Genomic DNA, 21,244 nt, shown 5'->3' with positions numbered 1-21,244 from the left:
TTGAAAACCAAGACTTGTTTGATAGTTATTGAATTTAATACAAACCTCATATGCCAAATCGGTGGGCAAGACATAGTCATCCATATGATCTATTTGATTCCTCAAAAACCATAAAATATGACTCGTTGTTGTCCATATTTCACTTTGTTTCCTCTAATCTCCATTTCCCAACCTGAAATACATATTATAACCAATCCACTCTCGCATACCATAATTAAAAAGACCTCGCAATAGTGTTTAAACTGCTAGAACACGATCAAACAGGATCCCTTCTACCGCAAAATAAACAAATGTTAAGTCTCCCATCCGCGAGCAAACAAGCCAATATTTAACCGTTAGAATACGACCTAAACATTTGTTCCTTAAAATTAATCAACCAAGACTCATTTGCTACCAAGAACTACATAGCTTTGAATTCTCCATCGCACCTGGAGATACATAGGAGCGAGATTCACGTCTCGTCAAACACTATAATAAAAAACATCAAAATATATTTTTATTGCCCAAAACTACGTTGCTTTGGATTCCTCATTGTACCTGAGGATACATAGGAGCAAGACTCACAGTCTTGTCAAGCACCCTAATAAAAAAAATTGCAACCCCTTTTCTTTTCCTCTTACATCTTCTTATCTTTTGAAAATAATAATTAACATAAGCTAACATTCAATCGCAAATTAACTAAAAGGTTCTCGTTGAGCACAACAGACATAAGGGGTGTTAATACCTTCCCCTTACTTAATCGACTCTCGAACCTGAATTTGGTTTCGATGACCATCTTATTTTTCTTTTAAGGGTTTTATCGATATTATCCCTTCCATTATTTTGAATAAATAAGTTTGATGGCGACTCTGTTAAAATCATTTTCTGCGAACGCGCGATGCGCTTCGCGAATGATCGTATTTTTCGAGATGTGACACATGGGAAAAAGAAAAAAATGAAGCAGACAATTGATGAAGGACTTGGAGCAAGAAGTTAATTGATTATTGGTGAAAGAAGAAAGAAGAACAAGATGAAAATTGTTGAGGCTAGTCGATGCTTTTACAAGGATTAGGATACAATGGTTAGGATAGGGTTAACATTTTATTTTTGTTTTTATAATTGTATTATATATTACTATATTAGAAAAACCTTTAAAATACACTTAAACTAAGTATAAAATAAGTTATATTAATTTTAAGCTAACTTGACATTGACACGTTACCATTATAACGACATGTCATTAAAAAATGCTCTCGAATTTGAATGGGGGCTAAAATCCTCTTAAAAACAAAATATAAGGACTAGAATAAACATGATTTTAAAATGTGGGGACCAAAATAAAAAAAAGTAATAATATGGGGGACCAAAGTTGCAATTAAGCCTAATTTTTATTTCACTTAATTTGCCTTGGTGCTTGTGAGGAAGAAATCATATCGGTCGTGTTGTTGTTTTAAATCTCAAGAGTGCAATACTCTTGGGAGATTGAGTTTGGTTCGTGAGATAAATAAGTCATGAAATCTTTGTTTTTTTTTCTAGAACTTTGTCGGAAAAAATTATGTTTGTTTATTGAGATAAGCCTGGAAAATCTCTAAACGAACTGTTAGTTTAGCCATGGTAAAATATCTCTTTTTAGTTGGGGATAAGCCTGTAAAATAGCAAGATCAGATTGTATTAAGGTCCGTGGGCATAACCTGTAAAATCTAAAAATTTATAGTCAAAATCTCAATAAGATCTCTGGGGAACAGAACTAGGCCAACGTTCGGTGATAAAGTGGTTTTTGCATCGTTTTTACTAGTAATTTTACCTAAGTATTTTACCGTTTTTTGTTCGATTTTCTTCCCTTTACCGCATTTTATGCTATAGTAGTATGTTTTAGGTTTTAATAAGAATTTGAGGCGAAAAAGGAACAAAAACGAGCAAAGCGTCGGAAAATGTCAAAAGTCGGAAAATCCTAGTACAAAATCTAGAGGGTTGTTGCGGCCACCCGTAACAGCCAAACCCTATATATGCCTTTATTTTGATGTGCCATATAAAGATCATAGGGCACCCGTAGCAGGGTGGCGTGCTATCGCTTGATTTGATTCCTTTTTTGGACCAATTTCATCTATTTTTGGAATTTTGCATGTTTATATATGATATTTTTTGATGTAATGACTATTGATCAATTAGATATGGGTCCAAGTTTAGAATTCACTATAAAATCATAGTTAGCTTTGAGTTTAGGGATCCAAGTTTTATTTTCTAAGTTTCTACGTATTTTGCATTCTCTTTGTACTAAAGTCTCCATTGGAACATTGGAACATTGGATCAAAGCTGAATCAATCAGGTTTTCTTTATCATTTTTAATACAATTGATATTCTATTTCAATTTTTTATTATAATTTCGACTATGAATATTGATTGTGTTTTCCCTCACCATGAGTGAGTATTCTATTAGGGACTAAGAGTCATGGGGCTTATCTCATGACAATTTGTATGATCTATCACGAGCAAAAGCCAACGAGTTATTTGTCATCGATAGGGCAACACGGTGGAAAAAGTGGATGTTGTCCACATTTATCTATTTTCTATAAATTGTGTTAGAGCTCTCATAATAGAAGTGACTCGGATCGTACGAATGTGTCAGAGTAAGAACCATGACCCTAAGTCTTGTTTGTCTCCATTGTGATTCAAGTGATTTTCAATTAAGTTATTTTTCATATAAGTGCTTTTTATTTAAGGTGTTTTTACAAAATCTTAAATTATTGATCTCTCTAGAAATACATGGATATAGCGGAATGCGGTATTCAATCCATTGGTCCTGGTGGTTCGATAATCTTTTACTACTCCACACAGTTGTGCATTAGTGGCGTGTCAAGTTCGGCCAAACCTGGATAACTCTTTGGTGAAATCTCTCTAACCATTATCCTCTTTAATTTATGCTATTTATCTTTACTATTTTTTTTCGTTGCTATTTACTATTTTATTAAGAAACTTCTAACACGATTTTAAGCGTAATTGAGAGAACCACTAAAGTAATCATGAATTTTAAATACCACAATTCACCCCTCTTGTGCTTGAAGTCACTTGTCCAACAATTCAACCCATTCTTCACCACATAAGAAGTTCAAGTCTGTTGTTTCACATCACAATCATCGTTCTCCGATCTATTCTGGTTGCATTACGATAATATATATATATATATATATATATATATATATATATATATATATATATATATATAAAGTTACAGAATTACAAACGCACACTGGAAAATCAGAAAAAAATCCACCAAAAAATAACAACACAAAGAGGAGCAAATCCTACAAAAACTTCTCAACTAGTCCCCACCAAACACCACACACCATGGAAGAATAAATCAAAGAACCCCTTCAAAAACGAGCTGAGAGAAGACAAATAAGGAACCAATAAATCCTAAAGAGATAGTCGACCAGACAACACGCCTCTATAAGTCTAAATACAAGGGTGAATTCTACTCTCAGTCTAGAAGAGAGAGGTTAAAACCGAGTGAGTGTGTGTGAACCTACTTCCAAGAAAGACAAATAGTATATGTCACAAAATGATTAACAATCAAGATCTCAATGCCAAATATAATTTTATTACACATGGTCCAAATAGTCTAGACCACAACATGCTAAATCATAACTAGGCCTAAAACAAATCACACCCCACACCACTCTTCACCTAAATGATTATGCACATATTACGATTAAGCCTTCTAGCCAACTTATCTTACAGGAGCAACTGGGGAAAAACCCACTTTAAATGGCGCACAACTCTTTTAAATCCCAGTTAAACCCTAAACATCTCTAACCACCCTACACTTTTCCCATATAGCAGAAGACAAAAGACAATTATATGCTGATATCACTTAGAACCCACGCCTAGGATCAAGTTTCCAAACCCAATCATCCTCATTGTCCAATTTAACCCTCTCCTTAATCAAGACTAGCTAACAAATTACCCAGAAGTTCTTCCTCTTAAACAACTAGCATACGCCTCCATCTAAACTCCTAAAATTATACAACTCCCACCCAAGCACTCATCTTTCCTACCTCTAGCGACTTCTGATCGAAAATAAGAAATAACCTCTTAAAAGAAAACCACATGCGATTCGGCCTAGCCATCATGCCACAACCGGATGTGTAACCCATTCCCGACCACCTTAGAGATAAATGAAGTGAGCCAATCAGACAATTCTTCTTCCTTGGAGCCAAGAAGAGAGATATCTCCCAACAATTGAGAAACCCTCCTTAGGCTCCCTTCTTTCCCAACTACCAAGTACCTAATCACTGAGGTTCCATACCTCTCTATAACAATAGCCCTCCAAAGTGAAGGTTGATCTTCCAAATGCCTCTATCGCCACTTACTAAGGAGGGCCAAATTACCTTTCCTCATATCCTTAACTTTTAACCCGCCTAACTTTTTGGATTTACACACACATCCTCCCACCCGACTCACACCACCTAAAATCCACCTTTAGACCCTCTTCAAAGAAATATCTGTTGTAACCCAACAAACTTTTTTCACACTGGTACCAGCATCTTTAAAAAATATAGGGATTGAGTTTATGACCGAGTTAAAAAGGACCGCTCTTCCTCTAAAACTCATCATTCTTTTAAGAAGATAACCTTTTAGTGATAAGCTCGATTTGGTGCGAATACAATATCAACATGTGATCATACAATTGAAATTTTTTTCCCTTCAAAATTAACCAACCAGAGATGTACCTCCATTTTTTCTATTTTTATTATACATATAAATTTAATATAGAATAAATATAATGTTATATATATAATAACAACAACAATAATAAAAACCATCAACATATATGTAGTCATGGTCACCACTATACATTAATAATCCTCTTCCAAGAAGTTTTTCATCAAATAACTAATTTATGTCCAACCTTGCTTTATTTGCATCCATTGCTAATCGAATAAAAGAAAAAACATTATCTTGCATAATAAAGTTTTGAATAAGTTGTGGTTCCAATTTTTTTATATTTTCGTTGCTATTTACTATTTTATTAAGAAATTTCTAACATGATTTTAAGCGTAATTGAGAAAACCCCTACAATAATCATAAATTTTAAATACCACAATTCACCCTCTTGTACTTGAAGTCACTTATCCAACAATTCAACCCCTTCTTCACCACATCAGAAGTTCAAGTATGTTGTTGCACATCACAACCATCGTTCTCCGTTTTATTCTGGTTGCATTACGAAACTATATATATATATATATATATATATATATATATATATATATATATATATATATATATATATATATATATATATATATATATATATATATATATATATATATATGGAAATAAAAAAATCCACCAAAAAAATAACAACGCAAAAAGGAGAAAATCCTACAAAAACTCCTCAACTAGCCACCACAAAATACCACACAACATGGAAAGAATAAATCAAAGAACCCACGAGTCGAGAGAATACAAATAAGGCACCAACAAATCTTAAAGAGATAGCCGACCAAACAACATGCCTCTATAAGTATAAACACAAGGGTGAATTATGCTCCCAGTCCAGAAGAGAGAGGTTAAAACCGAGCGAATGTGTGTGAACCTACTTCCAAGAAAGACAAATAATCTATGTCACAAAGCTATTAATAAACAAGATCTCAATGACAAATAATCTAGACCACAACATGCCAAATCATAACTAGGCCTAAAACAAATCACACCCCACACTAATCTTCATCTAAATGATTATACACCTATTATGATTAAGCCTTCTAGCCAACCTATCTTACAAAAGCAATGTGATGACAGGCCGTCATTGCATGTATTTAGTCAAAGAATCGGAGCAAAACAAGTAAAAGTCGAGAAAATATGAGAAGGAATGACCATAGAATGAAGGAAAAATATCTAAGTGTGCAAATTGTGGACTTAGTGAAATTTTGAGTGAAAAAGGAGTAAAAAAGAGTGAATCTTCGAAAATAATCATATCCACCATCTGTTAGCTGGAATTTCGATGCTAAGGAAATGTTTGAGATGAACTAGAAAAGCTAAATGAAATATTCTGAAAAGAATACATGAATATGATTCTTTCAACATAAAGAGTTTTTAGTCGAAGAAACCCCCTTACGTAGAGGGAAATGTTAGTTTGGGACTTAGAAATATTTTTTTGTTCAAACTGCAATTCGACAGAGGCATTTCGTTAGAGTTGTGTTCGACGGAGTGTAAATTCAAATAAGGCTCATAACTATTTTTTGGCCTTATCTATTTCTTTGGAAGAACACATGGAAAGTTATGGATATCGAAGTGCATTTAGACGAAAACGTGTCATCTTTTGAAGAAGAGACCGTTTGTTATAGTTATTTTGAATTAGTATAAATAGGAGTCTTACTGTTTAGGATTTAGTGTGTTCCATCTTGTATAAAACTCACAAATTTACTCTAAGTATTTGTGTATTAAGAAACGAGTTGCTGAGAGAATGTACATGTGATCACCATACTTTTACATTTTTATGAAATCATTTACATTTTCGTCATTTACCTTCATTGCAATTTTAGTTTGAAGCCTTCTTTACATTGTCGCTTTATATTTTTGCATTTATTCTTAAACTTTGAATGTTATTTTCAAGCCAAGAGCAATATCGAAATCTTCATCATTTACAAAGCCTAAATTAACAAAAACACATGTCCTAGGATCAATCTAATCGATCTTGTGAGTAACCAAAGTATTTTTGAATTTGGAATACTAGTGCTTGTTTACCAATTTCATCGGTAAACACCATTGCGCACGCAATAGGGCATTAAAAGTTTCATCGCGCGCGCGATGCAGGGTCACGTGCACGATTGCCACTTTTCTGAGCCTTTTTCTGATGCGTTATGGTCCATTCTGACACCTTTAAGAGGGAAAATTCTGCACTTTCACAAGGGTTACAAAATTTAACATTGGGAGCACGATTTTACAGCATCAAAGGGTGATTCTGAGAGCATTTGAAGCCATTGGAGGTCAATCCTTCAAGGGAATTCATATGTTATTCTTCTTTACTGAATTGGTATTGTAATTTTAACTATGAGTAGCTAACCTTCTCTAGGTTAGGTTGTGTGATGATGAACCTTATTCAATCTTGTTGGCATTATATGTTGATTTGACTTTGTATGAATTCTTTGAATTATAATCTTATTCACTTGTTTCTTAATCTTAATACTTTTTATTTGAGATACTCTGTTAATCTGATATTGGACACATAGGGATTACTGACTCTTAGCCTATGTGTTGGACCTAGGGCAATTGTTATACTTACGCTAGTTGAATAGGGATAGGAGACCCCGAGTAGTGACATAGGGAATTAACGTTTTGTATATCGTCTAATCCTGCTTACGTTGTGGACTAGGAATAGGTAGCTCAAAGTAGTGATTAGTGAGTTATTTCGTGAGGGATCAGTTATAACGGTTTTGTTAATTCGTTGTGAGATTATAAGGATAAAATCATTCATACAAGACATCATACATCAACGAGAGAGGATAAGGGGATTCGATACACAACCTAACTGTCTTAATACTTCTGTGTTAAAGCTCTTATTTTGTTTTCTGTTCTAAAACCTAACCCCCCCCCCCATTTACTGTTTTTCCTTTATATTACATAATTGTTGGCTTGTTCGAACACATTCCCTGTGAATTCCATCTTTTATTACTGCGGCACTATCGGTACACTTGTCGAGAAGTCATCAAGCAACCGAGAAAAAAAACCTTTTTGAATGACGCCTAACTCTTTTAAATCCCATCTAACCCATAAACATCTCTAACCACCATACTCTCTTCATAAATAACAAAAGATAAAAGACAATCATATGTTGATCTCACTTAGAACCCACCCCTATGATCAAGTTTCCAAACCCAATCATCCCCTTATCTAACCCTCCCCCTTAATCAAGACTAGCTAACAAATTACCCAGAAGTTCTTCCTCTCAAACAAGTAGCATACACCTCCATCTAAATTCCTAAACCTAGACAACTCCTACTCAAACATCCATCCTTCCTACCTCTAGAGACTTATGATCGAAAATAAGAAACAACCTCTTAAAAGGAACACACATGCGATTCGACCTAACCAACACATCATGCCACAACCGGATGAGTAACTTATTTCTGTCCACCTTAGAGATAAATGAAGTGAACCAATCGGACAACTCCTCTTCCTTGGAGCCAAGAAGACAAATATCTCTCAACCAATAAAAAACTCTCCTTGGGCTCCCTTCCTTCCCAACTACCGCGTACCTAATCAGTGAGGTTCCATACCTCTCTACAACAATAGCCCTCCAAAGTGAAGGTTGATCTACCAAAAGCCTCTGGTGCCACTTACTAAGGAGGGCCAAATTACCTTGCTTCATACTCTTAACTCTTAACTCGTCCAACGTTTTGGATTTACACACATCCTCTCACCCGACTCACACCACCTAAAACCCACCTTTGGACCCTCTTCGAAGAAATATCTGTTGTAACCCAACAAACTTTTTTCACACTGATACCAACATCTTTTAAAAAAAATAAGGATTGAGTTTAGGACCAGGTTAAAAAGGACCGTTCTTCCTCTAAAACTCACTATTCTTCAAAGAAGATAACCTTTTAGTGATGAGATTAATTTGGTGAGTGATTAGGTGCGAATCCTCGTAACAGCATGAGATCATACAATTGAAATTTTGTTCCTTTCAAAATCAGCCAACAATATATGTATATCCATTTTCTCTATTTTTATTATACATATGCATATAAATTTTAAATAGAATAAATATAATATTATATATATAATAACAACAATAATAATAAAAACCATCAACATCTATGTAGTCATTGTCACCACTATACATTAATAATCCTCTACCAAGAATTTTTTCATGACATAGCTAATTTCTATCCAACCTTGCTTTGTTTGCATCCATTGCTAATCGAATAAAAGAAGAACCATCACCTTGCATAACCAAGTTTGGAATAAGCTGAGGTTCCAAATTATGACCAACATGGTCATAGTTTATGAAAGGAGAATTGTAGTAATCCATAGAAGGAGCTTCATTATCATCTTGGACATTTCCTTGAGTCATCATCAGTCTATTTTCATAAGCATCCTTTATAATAATATTGGAACTATTATTAGCACCACACTGTCGAGGTTGAGTTTGGTAAAAGACCTTTGAAACAACTAGCTCACCATCTTTCTCTTCTTCATTACTACCAAGATGATATTGATGCATCACCCAATTAGTCTTCTCAGGCTTCTTTTGCCTTCCATAGTTAGTGTAGAGTACTAGTATCTTTTTGAAACCTTTGATGACACCACCGATGAAAACCGGTCTAGTTTTTCCTGTTTTGTGCCATCTTGTCTCACTTCCTTCTTCTTCTGTTTGAACCTTTCTTCTTTTCCTTGTGCCTGTTGTGTATGCTTTTGATGGCCTGTGAAAGAAGTGCCGAATCTGTCCATCTTTTCTTACACCTGCATCAGAATAGTGCATAGGTTTTAAAAAACCGTCTGGGTGGCATAAAGGATTTGACAATTTTGGTCGGTACAGATCTCGGGACACTGAGTGTGGTCGTCGCTATGTGAATTAACCATAATTTGTTCTTTAAAATGAAAATAGTAAATAACGGTATCATTATTGACACCTGCCAATACCGTTTTATAACGGCCGTTTTCTAAAACCCTGTGAATGTTTCATAATAACAGAAGATATTACAGGAACACGAGCATGATGCATATGAATTGTAAACATTGGATTGACATAAATGGCTTGTTGGTGAAGATATGAAAAGGTTATCAAAAGAAAACTTGCATTCCCATGATTTTGGTTTGTTCTTTCTTGCTTTTTCTCCCTTTTGATAATTATGTGCAGTTACCTTACGTCTTGACATGTGATTAATGTTTAGGGTAGTTAGGATTCAAGACAACTTTCTCATTTAGTGTCTGTTTGTGCTTTAATCTCAATGAAACTTATTTACAAAACAAACAACAATAAAGAAAATACTAGAAAGAAATTTAGTTTTCAATGATGTACATGTCATGATTAGGTGCTAGATACATATTACAAATTAATGCAAGAACTAAAGATGAAGCAAACAAGACGTTGTATTCATTTGACTGGTAGAATATCTTATTCAAGGGTCTTTGTTTAATTTTCTGCTGATTATTTCTCACAAACCAACCCCAACTTGTGCTATTTAACTTATAGATTCTAATTCTATCATATAGCATTACAAGGTATATTTCATAGGGATTCTATATATGTGTTTTCTAGAAGTATTATATGCATAAAAACGTTATTTCCGTATAAACCATGCATGAAAGAACAGAAAAAGTTAGAAAGTAAATGAAAAATGAAAATAACACCTGGTAACTTTTCTGGATGGGTGTAACAGATTCCGTTTTCTCCTTCAAGCGTTGGTATGAACTCATCAATAAGAGGATGGAGCTTGGGCACATCAAACAGAATCTTTGCTTCCAAATGATGCAGTATCTCTTGATCATTCGGATCGAACTTCACTCCAGCTGGTAATCCCGGCAAATCATTGATTCCACCCTAGTAATATTTATTCATTCATTAAACACAATCAATTAAATTTTCAAAAACTAGGTTGTAAATTGTAATAATGATAAAATGAAATTACCTGATCTTGGAATTCAACGTTATGACCACATGAGGGACAAGTTAAGGTTCGAATTTGGGTTGATTTTGTTTCATCAGTGATAAGAGTACTTTGATTGGATGTGATTAGTTCAATGCCTCTATCTTGATTATTTGAGTCATTGCACCATGTCATGATATCTTTATTTGAGATTTTCCAATTCTATCAACATAAAAACAAACTTTTATCTCTTCTTTCAATCCTCCCTACAACATCAGAGAGATTCAGCTCCGAAATTAATAACTATCCAAAACAAACAGAAAGAATATGATCATATATAGCAAAATAAAAATAAAAAAAGTATAAAGCTAGTAATAGTATGAGATGTTTCCTGAATCACCTGTTGTTAATATATTTGTGCATGATTGAGGTGTGATTAGAGGTGTAGATAGAGAGAAAGAGATGGAGAATGAAGCAAAGGGAAGGGGCATAAGTGATAAAGAAAAGAAATGTAGGAGTCAAGAGTGGGGTCTACATATAAGAAAAAGGCTGCTTGAACGCCAAGTTTCCTTGTGTATATACGCTTGTCTACATCATGGAATATATGAGTTTATACACCTTATTTATAAATTGCAATTGAATATAAGTGTGTAAATGCTTATGCCATGTCAAAAATGGATTGAATATATGGATATATTAATGTAGAAGTGAATTATTAAGAAAAGAGAAAAGTAGAGGAAAGGGTGGTGGGTAAGAGTGGAGATGGGGCAACCTGATTCTTCTTGGTAGGACGTTTCACCTCTTTTGAGTTAGAGAGAGATGTGTCTCTCTGTGTGTTGGGAGTTCAGCTGCAGTGTCAAATTTGAGTGTTGTTAAAGTCATATAATATTTCAGACACGTATATACGAACCGACACAGAATGTAACAAACTATATCACACCAGAAAAATACGTCTTTTATAATTATGTATGATATACTTGCTGTCAAAGTCGTTGAAACATTTTTACTGCTGTTGAAATGATGTAATTGGTTAAGAGTATATTGAAGTAAAGGTTACGAAGAAAAAGACACGAGAGTAGCATAATCCTTCATTAAGAATTGCTAATACTATAATTTAATATGTATGTATATATGTATGTGTATATATGTACAATATAGTATAGTATCCGACAAGTCATTGTGAGCTTCTCAAAGAAGCCACGCAACGAGAAACTTACGCAACAAGTTCCACAGCTGGTTTTGTTTGTACTTGTTTTCTTTTTAGGGTTTTAGGGCTTTTTTTGACGATGCTGTTTTTCGAGATATAATAATACGCGTATATTGCATGATCATTTTGAGGCTTTTGTTTTCAAAATATACACCTGTCTTGTATTGCTGTAGATGGGGGTTATTACTTTGAAGAGAAGAGGGAGTGAAAGAAGGAGACCAAGAAACTTTATACAAAAAAACATGATGATTTTGTTGCATGACATCAACACGAGAAATGACTTATGGATATATATGGGAATAGTTAATAATACAACTCAACATTCGAGTGCCTTGTTGAAATCAAATAACTTGCCCAATATTTATTTTGAGTAGTATATTTTAGTTTCTAGAATACTACAATTAATTGAATTTAGTTTATATATATATATATATATATATATATATATATATATATATATATATATATATATATATATATATATATATATATATATATATATATATATATATTTTTGTATGTGTGTTGATGTCCAATGCGAAAACTCAACTATGTATAACTCAATTGAAATTATCTAACGTATATAGTCGGTACACGTGAGATTTAAAATACATTTTTTTATTTCCATTTTCACTACACACATCTTTGACTTTGTAACTGACTTGAGTGTTGGAGTACTAACCTTGCAGGTTCATCCCGCACTACCGTATCGGAGATCAACGTTACTACTTCCAGAATCTTATGTCATCAATCAACACCAATCTTGGTTTCAATACAGAACAATGGCGACATCTGTGGGAATTCGACATCAAATTTCTAAGAAATTCCAAGATCAAATCCCGTTTGATCCAAAGTTAAATCACGAAGAAATCACATATGAAACTCGGTCCGTTTCCAACCTTACGGTGGAATCCATCTACTCCACCTTCCTCGATCCAACTATCGATTCTGATGTCTGTAATTAAGAATATCCAAGAGGAAGCCTTAAAACGAAGACGACCCCTTCATTATCACCATATCTCACCTTATATAGAAATGAAGTCGTGAGCAACCGCGGATTAGCGCTATCACGGTCTAGGGAACGAGCATCTTCTACAAATCCAAGATCCTCGTAGTAACGTGCATATACCACAAATTCAAGATCATTGTAGCAACAAAATAAACCGCAAATTCAAGATTCTCGTAGCAACAAGCATCTATCAAGAATTCAAGATCCTCATAGCTACGAGCATCTGTCGTGAATTTAAGATCCTTGTCTAACATAACGATAGGCCATATCAATTTAAGAAGCTCAATCTACAGTGTAAATGGACATGATTTGATGGTAGCTTGAAGATGAACATGAAAACGGATCTCATACACACTAGACAAAATAGATGGAGAAAGGAAACCTCGTGGATCTAGCAGATCCATCAATCAGATACGAATGATGAACTGACATGATGAGTTGACGCACATAGTAAAGAAGAAATTATTCTCTAAAGAAGGTCGAGGCTACCGCTAACACGATCGAAAGACTGTTAAAAACCAACTCCATTTCTAAAGTAGAATACATAGAATGACTCAAATGTTGTACTAGTTAAGAAATCTTTTGGGAAGTGGGGGTTGTATGTGTGTCGACTATACTGACCTCGATTGGTCATGCTCGAAAGACTCATATCCATTGTCTAACATAGATAAATTGGTAAACAACTTGGTCGGATACAAGATATTACTATGCATGGGCGTTTACTCTAGGTACAACCAGATACCCATGTTCGGACCTTATAGGAGGGAAATGACATTCATGACCAAGCAATCCGACTACCAATACAATGGGATGTCTTTTGGGTTGGAAAACGCAAATGCGACATACCAAAGGGTGATGAATAAGGCCTTTCAAGAGGAGATAAGTAAAATGCTAGAGGTATACAGAGACTCATATCATTTCAAAGATAAATCGATAGCTAGACAGCCATACGCAGACTTCCTATTGTCGATTATCTAAGAAACATGTATCGATTCCCCCCGCACATAAGATAAGTACCTCTCAAGGTTATTCCAAATTTGAATAAATAAATATTTTACCTAAAATATATATTTTACGTATGAGTACTATTATAATCCTCAACAATATGACATACATTTTATTTATAAAATAAGATCCCATTAGGTGGAACGCGTATGAAGTGCAATTTGACGCACCCTCATCTTAAGAACTAACCATTCCAAGATCGTAGGCGATGGAGCCCTAAAGACGTTCATACCCGAACTAGAACAAAACATGGGGGCAAGGGCAAAAACCCCACCTTTGGCCGTGAGCAGTTCCTAGTGACGCTGAAGACTTGCAATAACTCTCCATGAATGAGACAAGTAATGACATGCTTAGTAGTTGCACTAGCTCCCTTAGGCTAGAATGGGTAACGACTAAACTTGGTAATTACTCTGACTCACATTGACCAGGAGAATAAAATTCAGTGAATATGTTGAATCCCACCAGATAGAAGGCGACAACAAGCTTTAAAGATCATGTCGATTCCCGCTCAAGAAGGACCCAAATAGGACAATGCTAATGGTACAAGCCACACTTGATGAAATAGTCAAATTTAATAATGGAAAAAGCAGGAACCACAAGTTATCTCAAAACCGAGAAGTCGAGTCGAGAACGACCCAAATAGTAAAGATGGAAGACCATGAAGAATATTAAATAAGTTACAACACACATAAAGGAAATGTCAAACGAAAAAGATAAATAAAGGTATTAAGAAAACATAAGGATATAAAACCCTATTAAAATTAAAATTAAAAGAAATCAAGTCTCTTCATCTTCAGACGCTGCACCGACATCCTCGACTAATGCCCCCTCTCGAACGACCTTGAATGAGTCAAGTTGCAAACGAGGAATAGGGATATCTGAACGAAGTGCTTCCACTTGGTCGGTCGCTTGGTTGAAGGCTTTGTACACCCTCTTAAAAGTTTTCTTGAGAGACTCATCAACCTTTTTCCTCAGTCTAGCCATCCGTCCCTCATATGCTTCACGTTCCTTAGCCCGAGATTCCTTTTCTTGTTGAAGGGCTCCCAAAGCCTCATAAGAATGGGACTTCATCTCTGTCACAACAGTGATAGCCTCCTTTTGAGAATTCTCTCCATTTCTAGAGAGGATTTAAGCTTAGCAATCCTGAAATCTAGAGAGGGAGGAGACCCATGAAGTTCTGCCTCCTCTTGAAGAGACTCTGCACGACTAACCTTCTCCCAAATGACCCATACTTCCTATTAAAGGTTGCATCTCTCTTGTTCAGTCACCTCACATTTCCCTTTCCTAGTATACCTTTCCTTAGAAGGATTACTCATGGCTAAAACATCACCTCAGTCAGCAGCATCCGGGGAGAATAGAGAAGCAGTTGAGCAAGTGTAGAACGTGGCCTATGAGAAGAGCTCTTTATTCTTAACAACCGGAAGATTTTGAAGATAAGTTATATACTCTTCAATTTTTACAGCAAGTGACTCCTAAGAAGTGTGGGTAATATGAGATGGAAAATAGTCGACATCTTGAGGAGATGAGTGGATGACCCAAAAAAAGCACCTCCAGACTGTCGGGTCAGTTTAGCTAGATCTCCCTCTGGTGAGAGTACAAAAGTAAGTTTTATAATTATCGTATTCAGAAAGACTGGTAGTTTCAAAGACCGTTCAAAAAATTTTAAGATGTTAAGTAGATAAGGGGTTTATAGCTTTTCTTATGCGTGAAAGTAAATGACAAAAAGTAAGATGGAGATTTTGGTTTTAACAATAAGAAAACTTGTTAGGGGTAGATTTTGTCATTATGTATTTATCATTCATAACCATATGCCATTAATATGCTCCTCTACTCAAATATTAATATTACCATTTGTTGCTCTTATACGTATCTCTTATCGATCTCAACACCGCTAGATAAGTGCATTACCTAATGGTTAATATCTTGGTCTATTAACCAACACAAATAATTAAGTTCAAATAGTTATAAAGCAACAAGACTCCATACCGATCCTACTATAGTACGTGTGAATATCGAACCTAACCCTATGTCTAGGCATTAATATCCAATAAATGATAAACTTGGATCTAGTAATGACACACACCTTTCGAGTGTCAAGTCACACCATGAAAACAAGTTTTAGGTAGCAAATCTAAAACAAACTTTAAAATTAAAGAATCATCCATATTAAAGCTTGAGCAGAATTATATAAAATGATACGACCTATTTAATACATGAATATAATGACTAAATCTAACCTCCAACAAAGAGATGTTTAGCTACACTTATTCATTATATATGTCACTTAAGCAACATTTTCTCCTTCTCCTCTCTCTCTCTCTCTCTCTCTCTCTCTCTCTATATATATATATATATATATATATATATATATATATATATATATATATATAATATATATATATATATATATATATATATATATATATATATTAATCTCTTGTTGTAGACCAAAGTGAACCTACTCCAATTCTATACTACCTCACTCCATAAAAACTCCTTTTTCAACGAACGGAAGACCTTTATTTGTAGTTGCAGACTCAGGGTCCACGCTAGGTGCACCAAGCATCCTCACCTAGAGAGCATGCTTTCTTCTAAGTTAAGTAATGCTAGTTGTATAATAGGTGACTATAGTCGCCTTACTTCATTGGGTGCACCGCCCATTTGCTTAGAGAGAAAAGTCTTGCTTCACTATTAAGTAACTTAGCCTTGAACTTCCATTTAGCTTCCCGAGATCAATAAGTGCGCCTATCATCATGACTTAGAGAACATTGCTTTACGGGGAGGGGAATTGCTCTGGCTTGGTCCTTGTGTGTTGAATTGTAGTTTTCCAGTACTTTTTACCTGCTTTTAGTTAATACATGCTAGGAAAGTACAAACAAGATTTCTATTAGTTTTTATAGACAAATGGAAGGGGATTCTATTAATTTCTTGTAAAATAAGATAATAAGTGCCTACGTATTTTACGTAAATTTGGCATTTATCACCCTCTGAGGGAGGATTCTGATCCTGGTCCCAAACCCTTATGTTATTAGGGTAAGGGGAGAGAGCCTGGTCCATAACAACTGCAAGAGTAACCCTAGGAGAAGGATGACTCTGATCTGAAGAGACCGAGGAGACTTTGACAGTAGCAGATGCGCAAGGACCAACAGGAGGAAGAGTGACGACCCGAGCCGAATGAGTGACGGTAAAACCTTAAGCCTCCCACTCTTTAGGAATGGTGTAAACCTTTGTCAAAGAATCCATTTTATCTTCAAATGTGAAAAACCGAAGCCTACAAAAAAAACACAAGGGGACGACTATATCTTCACAAAAACATTTCCTTCCTATCTATAATACTGGTTGCACCCATAGTAATGCGAGTATCAATGGATTGTTTCCTCTACATAGAATACTTTACTACGTTAGGACCAAACACCTATTCATCACTATCATACCCCAATTTTGTCCGGGTAAGAAAAATCTTTCACCAGCATTCACCACCAGATGTTATAAGGCATAAACTCTATCTTAGGGTTTCTCATCCCTAAGCTATTCCAAACTCCCCATCATTTCTAAAGGCACATCCAATACTCACATGATTATTCTAAAGAAGACTCTCAGTGGCATCAAACTTTCAACAAATCTTTCAGTGACATTTCATCTGTTAAGTTCTTGTACATGACTCAAGAAAACATTTGTTGCGTTTGTCTCTTATTGATGTTACTAAAGCATGGGATGATATGCGCATTTTGGGACTTATTGGTTAACAAGGCCCATTTTGGTTTATCCATAAGATCTTTTGGTTTTTAAAAAAAGGGCCCACTCCTATCAATATATTGAAAGTTCAAAGTATGGTTCAAGTCTTTTTTGTTTACACATTACTAATCCAAGTCCACTTTCTTATTAGTAAGTATTAAAAGCCATATTATTTTTTACGATCACTTGTTATTAGCCCATTTTTTACATCCCAAGTATTTGTGCCAAGTCTTGATCCTTCATAAGTGTCTAATTTCAAATTGCATTTTTTGAAACATGTATATGTTTGATTTAATCTAAGGTCGATTGTTGGAAGGGACTATAGTGACGGACAATGTTTTAAGGCTCATTTTGGTTGGAATTGAGTTTTTAATGCTTATGGTGTGCGTTTCATGTTGTTCCTTTAATGATTACTTATCCATACTAAGAGCAACCAATTTAAATGTTCATTCATGTATTTGTGGTGGTCCAAACAGGTTTCCAAATGAAATTTTAAGATAAAGTTTGAATGTTTAAGAATTGATTACACAAATAGGTCTTAAGTTAGAATCGTACAATATGTTACAATCAGTCCAAAAAACATTTACACATTATCCAAAAATCCAATATTACATCTTAATGATTAAACTTGAAAAATTAAAGGTTGTTGCAAATCCAATAGTTTGAAAACAGAACTTTCAAAAGCCATTGCCAAAACCATCCTTTAGGCCAAAGCACCCTAAAATCCAACTGCCTCATAGAGCTGGCGCAGCCAATCTTCTCCTTAATTAGGGTCATTTCACTTGTGTGGCTGTAATACCCCAAAATTTACCCTTCATTTTTCCTGGAAGTATACGCTTTACGCCTCATGCATGCATTCATTTTTAGGTCATTTAGCATTTGCATTTCATCATGGCAATCAGAATATTTAAAAAAAAAAAACGAAAAAAAAAATGAAAAACGAAAAAAATAAAATAAAAAAATCTTGGACTTGGACCTCTCTCATTTGAGCCCACAGGTCCACAAAAATCAGGTTATAAATTCAGAGTTTCAGTGAAACAAAATTTCATTCTATTCCTATTACCCTGGCTGGAAAAAGATAGTGAGAGAAGAGCTAACAGAGTTCAAAGCAGCCTCCAAACCCTGAAGGGAACTCAACTGCACAGAATCACCTCTGCCTCACATAAACCCCAAAGATTGTTTTGTAAACCTCACGGGTGCAACTCAATTTCAATCAAGCTCTCCAATCAGGTTTGCCCTTATTCCCATTACCTTTGAGCTTTGAATTTGAATACTCTTAATGTTTGAGGTATTATGGGTGAATTTGATACCCTTTTGATGCATGTCTTTTTTGTGAATTTTAATGGCATGATTCATGTGGTTACATTTTGATTTGGGGGCAACCCTTGATTACCCTATTTTTTTGTCTCTAACCTGTTTGTTGAGTTTTTGTGAGGGCTCACATGACTTTTGCAGGGATAACTTGCGTGGTTTTCCACTTTATTTGTGGGATACCCCCTGGAGGTTCATTCCGATTACCTGTACTGACTCACTTTCTTTGATGGTGTTTAGCTGGGAAGGATCCCTGGGTTTCCCATTCCTCTAATTGTTGTTACTTCGGATCTTTATCCGCGTGGTACTTTTACATTTTTCCCGCATTTTACTGCTTTCCTAGCTGGAAGACCTCGATAGGAGGCAATGTTTTTGTGTTTACTTTATGCACCTTCCTTCGTCCAGGACTTCTTTTGCATGAGCAACCCTAACCCTTCATTGATTTTTCTTCTCCTAAACACACGTTTACTCCTTCTACTACAGGTGAGTAAGTCTCCAAAGGTCGAGCATCCGGTAGATTGCGTAGTAACGTCGTTCGTCCAAAACCCAATCCATAACCCCGTAGTTAGCCGAACTACGGTTTGCTCTGATTCTCATTCCAGATGAGATACTTAGGCATAAGACGCGATGTCTTAGCGAGCACACATCCCCTTAACCCATAGGTCAGCCGAGCTACGAAGACTCTGATTCTCATATTCAGATGAGATACGTATGCAGCGGATGCGACATCCGTGCGAGTCATTTTCATTTAACCCCTTTTTTAGTAAACAACACAAGATAAACTCACACCCTTTAGACAAGAACTACAAAAGTGGATCCCGTAGAGTACTACGGATGCGTAGAGGTGTTAATACCTTCCCTTCGCATAACCGACTCCCGAACCCAAGATTTGGTTGCGAGACCTTGTCCTTTCCTTTCCTCTTTTCAGGTTTACTTCGAGCGTTTCCTTTCCCTCCTTTGGGATAAATAACGCACGGTGGCGACTCTTCTGTCATTTTCTTTCGCTGGTTGTTTTTTCGCACACTGTATTTTTCAGGTTGCGACAGCTGGCGACTCTGCTGGGGACCCGGTTTCCCTAAGCGAGTCCCTCCTAGCTTTTGTAGTTTGTTTGTTTATTGGGTGTTCATGCTTTTGTACAGTTATTTATTTACCTGTTTTACCTTATTGCATTGTGTACATATCATTGTTGTATCTGTTGGCTGGCTATGGCTGCTTGGGGATCTTTGTGAGATGAGTTCTATACCCGAACTCGAGTGCACTTAGGATAGGAGAATGGCATAGTCTTGTCGACTTGTGTGGAGTTATTCCTTAGCAAGTTGACTTGCAAGCCCATTCACTTGGTGGAGGTCATGAGATCAATAATGTCACACAAGTAAGTTGTGGTTAGACATTACTTTTTCTAATATAGACCTTAGAAGTCGAGGACCTTAGTTTACCAAACCCATCTTGGCCTATTCGTAGGACGTAGTGCGAAAGTCGTTCAAGTGTAAGATTTAATACGATTGTTACGCGATACTACACTCATAAGAGTCTCTCTTGAGAATATTTTTGGAATACGAGTAGTCGTTCCTCCGATAATATCCGAAAGATGGGATTATGACTATGGGAACCTTTTGTAGAACATGTTTGGCAGGTTTAAGCCTTAGTACACTCCTTTTGGGTGGTTCTTAACCTAAACTCCATGCTCGTGACTTGCAATAAACCCTTGATTCATGGTTGATCCGATCAGGTATCCTTAATATCATTGAAACTTGGGTGTTGATAAGGTGTAAACCATAATCCACCAAAATGGGTGGTTGATATTAAGGATAACATGATCCATCCCATGACCTTTGTTTGGTGTGCTCTTAATTTCTCTCCAGATAGTGCAACCTGACAGATGTTCAAGAAGATACAGCGATCCTGATTCCCATGCCACTGCACTGCATTCACATCATTTTGCATCACATCATTTTGCATTCATAATCATTCACACATGTTTATCCATTTATATGGGGTTTATATCTTCTACTTGATTCTAGTCGGAATTTTCTTGGTTCTCATCAACGACTTAGTCTTTTTTTTTACATCGTTTATCTATGAGAGACTGGAATCAAGGGGGTAGAATACCTTTGGAATTGATAAACATGTCATTGCATTTACATATTCATTAGCATGTCTTGCATAACAGGTACTGCCACAGTGTTCTCAGTTTGTTTGGTGTTCAATTAGCAGGATAGCTGACCCAGGCATTCACCGGTACGGTACCCGCAGAACCAACAGAGAGTAATGGAAAGCCTACAGGCAGAGTTCGCCGAGATGAAAATCCGCATGAATCAATTCATGGATGTGGTTCAAGGAGTGGCTCAGGGACAGCAAGAGCTCAGGCAGATGATACAGAGGAATCCCCTTGCTCAACCA

General features: G+C 35.7%; 1 protein-coding gene across 6 annotated transcripts; it reads right to left on the bottom strand.

Moving 5' to 3' along the window:
- Window positions 1-8,736: 8,736 nt before the first annotated feature.
- On the bottom strand, window positions 8,737-11,674 carry LOC127108070 (NAC domain-containing protein 73). 6 transcript variants are annotated; one of them, XM_051045436.1, is made up of 6 exons: window positions 11,518-11,674; window positions 11,350-11,425; window positions 10,978-11,165; window positions 10,620-10,843; window positions 10,342-10,531; window positions 8,737-9,450 (listed from the first exon to the last, which is right to left on the bottom strand). In XM_051045436.1, the coding sequence occupies exons 4-6, from the start codon at window positions 10,770-10,772 to the stop codon at window positions 8,867-8,869; spliced, it is 927 nt and encodes a 308-aa protein (XP_050901393.1). In that variant the 5' UTR covers window positions 10,773-10,843; window positions 10,978-11,165; window positions 11,350-11,425; window positions 11,518-11,674; the 3' UTR covers window positions 8,737-8,866. The 6 variants fall into 6 exon arrangements, with proteins under 6 accessions (XP_050901393.1, XP_050901396.1, XP_050901392.1 ...); XM_051045439.1 differs by having other exon boundaries at window positions 10,620-10,880; window positions 11,350-11,674; XM_051045435.1 differs by having other exon boundaries at window positions 11,350-11,674.
- Window positions 11,675-21,244: the final 9,570 nt, after the last annotated feature.

This window comes from Lathyrus oleraceus, chromosome 7 (genome assembly GCF_024323335.1).
Source record: "Lathyrus oleraceus cultivar Zhongwan6 chromosome 7, CAAS_Psat_ZW6_1.0, whole genome shotgun sequence".
NCBI lineage: Eukaryota > Viridiplantae > Streptophyta > Magnoliopsida > Fabales > Fabaceae > Lathyrus > Lathyrus oleraceus.
Note: the sequence above shows the minus strand (reverse complement) of the source record. Positions and strands in the feature narration are given on the sequence as shown.

Bases quoted from the DNA above. Each gene is read 5' to 3' on its own strand.
- LOC127108070 (XM_051045439.1), bottom strand. From the start codon at position 10,772: ATGACATGGTGCAATGACTCAAATAATCAAGATAGAGGCATTGAACTA. The intron at 10,532-10,619 runs GTAATTTCATTT...AAATATTACTAG, and splicing joins ACGTTGAATTCCAAGATCAG to GGTGGAATCAATGATTTGCC. The intron at 9,451-10,341 runs GTGTTATTTTCA...ATTCTGATGCAG, and splicing joins CCATCCAGAAAAGTTACCAG to GTGTAAGAAAAGATGGACAG.